The 10415-nt window shown below is 41.9% G+C and overlaps 1 protein-coding gene across 1 annotated transcript in view; it reads right to left on the reverse strand.

The window, feature by feature from the left end:
- The window catches only part of LOC110959931 (kinesin-associated protein 3), a 14725-nt gene extending 5786 nt beyond the window's left edge, over positions 1–8939 (reverse strand). The window contains exons 1-10 of the mRNA XM_051953561.1: positions 8747–8939; positions 7468–7599; positions 6642–6799; positions 6438–6499; positions 6028–6169; positions 4816–4915; positions 4606–4730; positions 4385–4483; positions 2795–2973; positions 1472–1634 (exon numbers count right to left, since the gene is read on the reverse strand). Coding sequence (XP_051809521.1) covers positions 1472–1634; positions 2795–2973; positions 4385–4483; positions 4606–4730; positions 4816–4915; positions 6028–6169; positions 6438–6499; positions 6642–6799; positions 7468–7599; positions 8747–8775 — 1189 coding nt within the window. The 5' untranslated portion in view covers positions 8776–8939. The remainder of the gene's footprint in view (positions 1–1471; positions 1635–2794; positions 2974–4384; positions 4484–4605; positions 4731–4815; positions 4916–6027; positions 6170–6437; positions 6500–6641; positions 6800–7467; positions 7600–8746) is intronic.
- Positions 8940–10415: the final 1476 nt, after the last annotated feature.

Below are 10415 nucleotides of genomic sequence, written 5' to 3' on the forward strand. Positions count from 1 at the left end.
TCTCAAATAATTAGAATAGCGTGAAAACATTTAAGAAAGTCACAGTTTGTTATACAGCAGACTCATTACACTTTAAGTGAAATACTTCAAGCTTTTCTTTTATATTTACACTACTGTTCAAAAGTTTAGGGTCACTTAGAAATGTCTAGGGCTGGACCCGAATATCCTGAATATTCGTTCGCTACAGAAGTTACCGGGCGGAAAGAATATGCGGCGTTACTGTCTTCCCTCCGCCTTCAGCCCACATCGGCTCATACTGGTCCAGCTCGTCCTGTGATCACTTAAACATAAACACATATGTCTATGTGATCACCCCTCCCCTTCCTCCCCCCCAAAGGAAAATATTCGGAGCTCGTCTCTTCCCTTCGCCTTCGGCCCACTTCGGCTCATCCCGTCGTGTTCGGCTCATCTCGGCTCCTCCATTCCTGTTTCTTACCACCACCTGAATGTCCGGGTTGCTGCCGACTCTGACGTCACGCTTCACTTCGTTGCATAAACACAAGACAAGATGCTGAAGACCTCCGCTGTTTGGGAATTCTTCAGATTAACTGAAGACAAAACGAAGGCAAAATTTGGACCCGGGAGACCAGACGAACGGATCCGAATATTCGGGCCATCCCCCCCGTTGCCGCCGTCGGACGTTAGGGGGCGGAGGGAATATTCGGATATTAGGGTCCGAATATTCGGACGCCAGAAACCACTATTCGGACCTGCCCTATGTCCTTGTTTTTGAAAGAAAAGCAGTTTTTTCCAATGAAGATAACATTAAATTAATCAGAAATACAGTCCAGACCTTGTTAATGTGGAAAACCCTTGTGCAATTATGTTAGCGCATGAATAAAAGTGTTTTTTTTTGTGTCAAAAACATGAAATTGTCTGGGTGACCCCAAACTTTTGAACAGCAGTGCAGGTCAACTTTAACTCATTTACAGCAACTTTAACTAATAAAGAGCAATTTTAACAAATTTGAGAGCAACTTTAACTTATAGAGAACAACTTTAACTCATTTAAAGCAACTTGAACTGATAAAGAGCGACTTTAACTAATGTAGAGCAACTTCAACTAATTTTTGAGTAACTTCAACTCATGTAAAGCAACTTTAAATCATATACACTACCCTTACTTTTCAAAAAAACACACTGATAAATCAAGATTTTAGTTGTTTCTTAATTTAGTGGACGCATCTTTTGAATGCTGCATTTGAAGAATGAATGTGTCAAAGCAGCACAACAAGGCTGTCCCATTTCAAAAGCTCATTCAAAGGCTGCAGGGAAATGTAGCCTTCTCTTCCTGGACTGCAAAGGAGCTGCTTGTTGGAACCTGTTGGCCCAACATTCCCTTCATGGACTTCCCAAATGAAGCAGCGCTGTACAGTACTGGGTTTGAATAGCTAACAACACAAATGTTAAAACAATGTCCAGTCAACAGAGCAGACTGTACTCTAAGTTACTTCATCTGTGTGTATTCTTACTCAGCATTGCAGTCAGTTTAGGCAACAGTCCAACTTCCACCATCTTGCCCCTGAGTCCAGAGTCGAAGGAGAGGTTGAGGAGCAGACGCAGGGTCAAGTTTAACAAGTCTTCATGGTCGCAGGGAACCAGACGAGCCAGTCGCTCCACAGTGTCCACCTCAGCCTGCAAATCACAACAAACCGGTGACACAAAACTCTAGCCTAGCCACGCTAGACCCATGTTTCTGAAGGCACAAGGGTCTAGGGCCGCTCGACAGGGAGGGAGACGGGCTAAAAGGTTGTCTTTCAAATCACTCTGCAGCAATTGGGTAGGTATACAACCAATCAGTGCAACGAATAGGCTGACGTAGTTCCTAGAGCGCCGGCGGATTGTGGCTAAGTCCCATTAGCTTCCCAACCAGCGGAGCCAACTGGTATATTAAGGATTTGCCATATCCCGTCGGCATAAGTCCAAATACGTCTTTCTTCTCAATGAAACACTTCAGTGCCGTCCTTTGTTCATCTTTCAAGTTGAATTTTAGCTTCAAATCTTTAAGGGCTGTGGCCAAAGCCGAGTCGAAACATAACTGTTTATTGTGCGCCGGTTGTTTCTGTCAGAATCGTCGCGCCTCTGTCGTCACTTCGTTACGCCCGCCTTCTGACTCTACACTTCATGGTGATTGGTCCGGCCAGTTTTAGGAGAATCCAGCCTTGAGCCTTATGGAGGGTAACTAGACCCACCCTGGCAGAGAATTAAATTCGTTGCCGTGGGTTGTCTAGCGCGGCTAGGCTAACAAAACTCAGCAGAGAGTCTAGAAAAGTACTAATGGAATCAGAATACACACTATAAAAAATGACAAAAAGAATGACACTGAACATCCCAATAAACAGCTACACCTAAAATTCAATAATTGGAATCTTGGATGTTTTTAATTTCAAGTCACTGAAGGAGACTGAGAATAGTGGAGCAAAATGTTTATTCTAGTTAACAGTAGTAAACAGTCTTTGAATTCTGCCTTCCTCTTGTCTTACAGTGAGTCATCATCAGCAGAGGGAGGATGAATGATGCCACACGGATGTTCGATTGTCTATTTTACGAGGTTTGCGCCTTGTTAACAGTGGATTAGTCCAATAATAGCTTTATTACGTAAGATTTTCTCATGGATTTGAAGTCCATAACGAGATAAAGTTTGACCAGTCAGCATTCTGATTGCTTGCTCACTTTTGGAAATCACCTGACCTCCCTTAGTACGAATGAAAACGGGCCCTTAAATCCATATTTTAGGTTCTTCCTCAGTCCCTCCTCGCCGCTGTAATGTGGTCAGACCCATCTCTTTCACTCACCATGTCATTCTTGTTCTCCAGGAAGATGGAAAGCTTTTTGAGGAATGAAACCACCAGAACCAGCAGCTCCTCGTCATCCCGTTCCAGAACTTTGACCAGCAGACCAACGATGTTTTTATTCCTCATCTTCAGCTCCGTCCTCGTGTCCTCGGCGAGGTTCAGCAAGAGGTAAAGAGACACTGAGAGGCAACAACAGAAAGAAGTGAAGAGGAAAATTAGAGACAATATATGCCCGAGGTATTCAGCTAAAATTCAAAGAGGTCCAGTCAGAGAAAAAGCATAAAAGCAAAAGTCTAGAACATCATAATGTCGGACTGAATTAGTGTGATATATGTTGATGTAACCTGGTAGTTTTATCAGAGTCTCCATGTAATAAATAAGTTACCATCAAATCAAATCAGTATGGTTCAAAAACATTTTAACTTTTTACATAACTGCACATCTTAAAATAAAGAGCAGAACCTGAAAACATACTGCGTGAACAACCTGAACCATCACGAGGGGTGACTGATAAGTTTTGAGCCTGACCAAGAAAAAAGTAAAATTTAAACAATGCTTTATTCCTCAACATAATCCCCTTGCAAGTCCACACATTTCTTCCAGCGTCTCTGTAGCGCCTTGATCCCGTTCTCACAGAAGGTCTTGTCCTGCTCCTGTAGGAAGTCGTTTACCGCAGCTATGACGTCATCGTTTGTGGCGTAGTGGGTCCCAGCAAGGTGCCGTTTCATGTTTGGGAAAAGATGAAAGTCAGACGGAGCCAAATCTGGGGAATAAGGTGGACGCTGCACGAGTTCAAAGCCACATTCGTGAATGGCAGCCATGGCGACAACTGACTTGTGAACCGGAGCATCGTCCTGGTGGAACAGGACACCACGTCTGAGCATTCCACGGCGCTTTGCTTTAATTTTCTACTCAGTTGCCGTACCAGGAAAGCATGATATTGCCCATTGATGGTCAACTGATCGATCACAGCACGGTCACCAATTTGGTCCATTTTGCTTGAATGACCGACCTCACTCTACTTTACTCGGGTATCAAACATGCATGAATACACGCACTGAGTTCAAAATTGAACTCAAACTCTTCTGACATGTTGCTCTCTCAGAGAACAAAAGGTTTTCATTAACAAAGTGTCTTTTCTTGGTCAGGCTCAGAACTTATCAATCACCCCTCGTATATACACCTTTAATAATACCTAAATCTCAAAAGATGTAATTAATTGAACACCTTTACATTGTTTTTTTCTCTTATATCACCCCTCTTGTACCCCTGTTGCTTAATGGAAGAACTGAGCTGCCAGTGTTTTAAATCGTGGTCTGAATGGTGTCGGGTCATTCTCAAACACATTTGAAGCTCATCGTTTAGCCTTAAATTCATGTCTCAGCAAGGAAAAATACCAGCTCTGGTGTTACAGTTACACAGGCTGCCACTAACAACTATTTTTCCATCGATTAATCTATCAACTAGTTGACCGAGCACTTGATTAATCTTAATGTATTGACATGACAACACAGCGACTACATGGTGGTGCTGAAGGAAAGCTTCTTTTTTAGTACAGTACAACAAATAAAACATAAAACTCCTCCTTACCTCTGAGGAGCTGCTCCTGCTTAGCGAGAAGAGCTTGGTATTTCCTCATAGCTTTGTCCTGGTCTCTTCTCAGAGAGCCGTTCTCTGGTGCCGACTCACGTACACAAAACACCATTAAGGAACACAAACTGTTCACATAAACACCCGCAAAACAGAATTTACCAGGGAGGCAGAAATTAACAGAAGAAGCTTTACTTCTTGTGCTCATTAAAAAAGGATATAAGCCTTGTTCTTCTTGCGGAGCTCCTCCCGCCACACATCGTGCCTCTTCAGCTCGTGTTCCACCACGCTCATACACAACGCACCGATTTTATAGTGGCTCACCACGCCGTGAAACTGGGAGAAACTAGAGGAGGACACGGAAAAGGATGAAGCACAACAGTAAAGTATAATAAAGGAAATGTTGCACCACTGAATGAGTGTGGTTTTACCTGGAGAAGCAGAAGAAGATGTAAATAATGATGGTAGCCAGTTCTACACTCTGCTTCCAGTCCTCCCTCAGGACTCTGGCCAAAGCACCTAAAGCTGCCTCTGTACGGATGAAAAAAACAAAAATGTTGGTGGTTAATAACAACAAAAGACCACTGCAACATGCGGACAGAAATAAAATGGAATAATCCCAGTTTAAACACAATGAACACTAGAAAAACTGAGGTTGGAAACAGAAAAGTACAAATAAAAAACTAACAAAAACTCCTTAAGAGGACACACAATTGTTGATTTGACAGCAAAATAAGGGGAAAATATCGCACTTTTTGGCTAATGAGTAAATTAGGAAAGCATGAAATTGTAGCTCAGGGTGAATGAATTAAAAAAAACAATTTTTAAGAGCGTTTTTCTAACATTTGGTGTAATTACGGTCTTCCAAAAAGACTGGAGCATGATGGGTAGTTAGCTGTCTTAATGTGGCAAGCCCGGCAAAAGTGTTTGGTTTGACCTGCATGAGTTTCAAAAGTGTTTCCTGCCATGTAGAAATGCAATTCATAGTGAATGACTATGGGATTATTGCTCCTTCCTCTAGTCTCTTTACTGCAGAAATAAAGCAAGGTGAAACAAAATAAACCCCATTAAACAGTAAAGAATTCAAGCCAAGCTCAAATGTAGGAGACAGAGTGAGGTGCACTGTCTGTTTGAGTGTGTGTGTGTGTGTGTGTGTGTTGCAGAGGCGGTGTTTCACTTAGAGTGGGCGTGTGCACGTGTGAAAGGTTGTACGTAAAGGTGCGCGCTCACCTACGGCACAGATGGAGAGTCAGGGTCGGACATAGCCGTATTTTTTTTGTTGACCGCGTTTCGTTTTTCCATACCCAATTTTTACAGTTCAGTTATAGGGTTTTTCATGTCACATTGTTCATACCGCTGCACTCTGATAGCTCTGTCTTTTTGTCCTGCAATAAATGCACCAAAATGTATCTGAGGATCTGAGCGTATTTGTGCCCATAAAACTTCTTGCGCGTCGCAAAGCTACGAACCCAGGACCTGACCTCACACTCTCAGCGGCTACGAGGCTTGGTAAGGGGAAGCCGCAACATCAAAGGTATGGTTCAGAAAATGCTAACCGTCAGAGGAAACTGTCACTGTGGACAGCAGGAATGAGAAAGAGAAACCTGCTGTGAGCTACTCTGTTGACCAGAATCAAAGTGTACCGTTGTGCAGCAGCTCCTCCAGGTTATCAGGGTTGCGGGCGAGCTGCAGAATGAGAGCAGAGCCTCTGATCTTCTCTGGGATGCCTTCATAGAGCAGCTCAACGTACTCGTCCACTCTGGTGATACTGGCTTCTTCGTTTAACTATGCAGACACACGTACAGGTACTGGTTAATACGTGATTAAAGAAACACCTGAAACTCCTCAGTTTCACAAGTTATGAGAAATAAATGAATGGAAATCAGTCACGGCGACACATTTGAACAACTGTTTATGACGATCAGGTGGTGCAGAGCAAGTTTGTAAGACATTTTAATCACAAATGTAAGTTTAACAAATGTAAAAATTGCAGAGCAACTATGACAAATGCTGAATACTGTATGAGAGTAAACTGAGTAGAGAGGGTTTGTACCTCCATTCCTTCAAACGGTGTCAGCTCTCTGGGCTTTACTGTTCTTTTCTCTTTCTTTTCCACTAGTGAGAAAACACACAAATGCAAAAACATGACCGTAGTTCCTGTACCAGACAAGATGATTGAAATAAACTACAAGCCAGCCAGTATGATGGGAAAAGTCTGGACTGCACAGTCAGGGTGTGATGTAATGAGATGACAAACCTTTTCCTTCCACAGGGGAGGATTTCCTGTTCTGAAGGTAGTAGAGGAGCTGCTCCACTTGAGGCAAACGGGACGGAGGGATGAGTTTACACTCCTCCACTACTTTCTTGGCCAAAGCTCCCACATCTGTACTGGGAGAAAGACTTTTCACACGGATGCTGGAGGGACAAAGAAAAGAGACGAATGACCGATGAGGACTGGCTGACTTCATACATTTTCACAGATTCAAGACTGCTGCAAAACCTAGAAAGCTTAGACGACACCAATCCATTTAGCAAACAAATGACATTCTGAGTATGATCACCAGCAGATAGTTTGGACAGATGAGACTGACACAGGGTTGATTTAGCTTCAATAAAACTAATTCAGTTAACACAACGCTGCATTTAACAGAGAGAAAGAACAGAGAGAACATGGCAAAAAGATAGATAGATAGATAGATAGATAGATAGATATATAGATAGATAGATAGATAGATAGATAGCAAATTTAAAGGATACCATAGTTTACAAATAAAGAATAAATACTAGGCATACAGAAAACTACAAGTAAACAATGAAAAAGATGCAGCGTTCACAAGGACAGAGTACATTGAATGATACTGTAGTACAAAAATGAATACTCGTTACAGTGATCCTGTGCAGAACCATGGCAGTGCACGTATAAAAAAGTAAATTTACAGTAAATGTCTATGAACGTGAATCCCCACTGCCATTGTTGTGAGGTGTTATAGAGACAAATGGCCAAAATAGTTTCTCAGCCTGCTACTGAACTCATTACTCTGTCTGCTGGTGGGCTGCGTGTAATAAATAAGGGTAAACTTTACATCTTCTGTCCCTCCTTGCGTTCGCCCAGCATATGACCTCCACTCTCTCCCAGGATGGACGCTTCCACCTCATAGTGGACCACCAGGGCCTTCTCTGTCGGGTGGACATCCAAACTGCCCGCAGTCACTTTGCTTTGGGTGAAGAACAGACAGTAGACAACAACTGTGAACTCATTCATCTTAATTTCCTGACCTTCTGGTCTCATTTGAGCTCATTTTATATAAATATTAAACCATCAATTGATTGCATTGGGCTTAACTAATCACTTAATTGCATGATAATAACATATACTGTAAACGTTGATAAAGAAATTAAGTTCTAGTAACAGTTAACCCACCTAACATTCAACCATCCATCATAACAATAACAGTAACATATAGGAAGACACACCCAGACGTTTGTACAAAGGCTGTATAGACAGTGGCTGAAGACGAAATACGACTTGAAAAAGGCTAAATAATTAGAAAGGCTACCTGAACTCACACTGTAAACCACCAGACAGTAAACAAATTCAATAAAGCCGTTAATTAGCAGTTTAACGGCCACAGTTTTCGCTGTAGCCTGCGAGCTAGGTTAGCTGTATCCCAGATTTCCTTGCCCCCCTTCATTTACACGACCCAATGCCAAACTCCGTTTAAAAATGTGCTATTTTAGTGCTCATGTGTTTACCGGCGGAAATACAAGGCTGTTGGGGAAATGAAGCTAATCCTCAATGACTTTATGTAGCTTTTTGGTGGATTCTGCACGGCAGACTATCATGTTTAGTAGCAGAAGCACAGCTTTAGTGCCTTTGCTGATTTCCACAGACACTGCATCAGCTAGCTAGCAGCGCTAACGATGGGGCCGTTGTGGAGCGACATGACCGTAGAAAATGTGTGATTTTTAAAGATATATACTTTATCCTTGGATTACACCTATGCTGTATAGACTGATGAACCTGAGTGGATAACACCAGCTGTTAAATAATCTTACAACTGCTGCAGACCTGTTCTGCCAAGCATACAAATTTTAAATCGCCAAAACTTTAACTGGAGTTTGGTGTTAGCTTTCACCAGCCAACCGAACCGCACACATCAGAGCTAGCCAACGGTAAGAATTTCAATAACTAACACTCCGTATACCTACTCAGTTGCTTGTGACATAGGAGGAAGAGGTATAGAAATTATATATTACTTACATTGATGTGCTAGCAACGTTAGCTAGCTGAACAAATGTAATTTATCCCCTAAATAAACTGAATTCCGATAACATTACGATCATAGCTTTGCTACGACTCACCGTTTCAGGTACCGCGCGTCATCCTGCATCTTCCTCAGATTTAAGGTTTCCAATATTGAAATAACCGAATAAATTAATTACATTTGTTGGATTCGACCAATTACAAGCATATAAAGCGGCGTGCTAACCGCCGGCTACGCTGTGAAAACGGGAGTGATGACTTTAAACATGGACCGCTCCACGGGTGTTTCCCCCCGAGCGGAGACTCTCAGGCAGTTTTCCCTTCTGCTGCGTGGAAATGCATTCAGGTAAAAACACCGAATTAAGTTGAAAAGTTGAGTTTCACAAAATACATTCACAATCTACATACCAGCATCGTTTATGACAGCATAAACAATGAATAATAATAATAATGAATCCATGTGCCTGACAGACTGAAATCGGAGATTTCTTTCCCCCCACACATTGTTGATTTCAAGCAGTCAAGTTTTATTCCAGCATGTATTTACTTCACTGACAATTTAAAGTCAATGTAATCATGAATTCATTACCTTGATAGTATCAAATATATATATCAAATAAACAAACAAATTTAATGAGCCTTACTTCATTCTCCTTTGTTTTTACAAAAAAAAAAAAAAAAATCCGTCATAGATTTGTTTGACAGAGGACTTACATTAAATATTGACACATCAGGACCTGGAAATTAACACAAAATTATTTTGGAATACAATTTAGAAGTTTAATTTATAAATATACAAAATATATAGATATTTGTAATAAAGCTTTGACATCAAATATTTTGTTTTCCAATCCATCTTATCAAAGTATCTAAGACTGAGCAAATGTTATCTCTGAAGCAGATCATTTCCAAAAAAAAAAAAAATTGTAAAGCAGTATAATTCTGGTACATTTGATTAATTTTCAACAGATTTTTTTCATGAGAATGCAGGGCTGGAGCCCTAGGTGGCACAAAAACAGTGGAGCCTGCGAGAAGGCTGTTTTCTTTCTGTGTTTAAACTGAAATGATCTCTTCTCAATCATCTTTAATTATTCAGACTTTTTACAGCACAACATACGGATGTTTATAAAAGAAAAAACAGAAATTTTAGCTTAATATATCAAACACTACCCAAGAAAAAATCCTTAAGAAAACTCCCTGTTGAAACGCTTTCAGCAGGGCTTTTCATGCACTGAAATTTTAGGCTATGTTTGAGTGACTATGCCAGATTCTCAAAATGAAACTAAACATCACATCCATCCATTTGCTACCACTTATCCGGGGCTGGGTTGTGGAGGCAGCAGGCAAAGCAGGTTGTTTCAGAGATCCCTCCCCCCAGCGACGCTTTCCAGCCCTTCCTGGGGGACGCCAAGGCATTGCCAGGCCAGACGAGATATATAATCCCTCCAGCGGGTTCTGGGTCTGCCCCGGAGTCTCCTCCCAGGCGGACGTGTTCGGAAAACCTCCAGAGGAAGTCTCCCTGGAGGCATCCGAATTAGATGGCCAAACCCCCTCAAGTGGCTCCTTTCGACACGAAGGAGCAGCAGCTCTACTCCAAGCTCCCTCCGGATGTCTGAGCTCCTCACCCTATCTCTAAGACTGAGCCCAGCCACCCTACGGAGGAAGCTCATTTCAAGTTAAGTCAAGTCAGTTTTATTTGTCAATTACTTCACATCCATTAAACATACAAAGGAATCGAAATTGCGTTTCCCGCTATCCCATACGGAC

The sequence above is a fragment of the Acanthochromis polyacanthus genome, chromosome 9 (assembly GCF_021347895.1).
Source record: "Acanthochromis polyacanthus isolate Apoly-LR-REF ecotype Palm Island chromosome 9, KAUST_Apoly_ChrSc, whole genome shotgun sequence".
In the NCBI taxonomy this organism is placed as follows: Eukaryota; Metazoa; Chordata; class Actinopteri; family Pomacentridae; genus Acanthochromis; species Acanthochromis polyacanthus.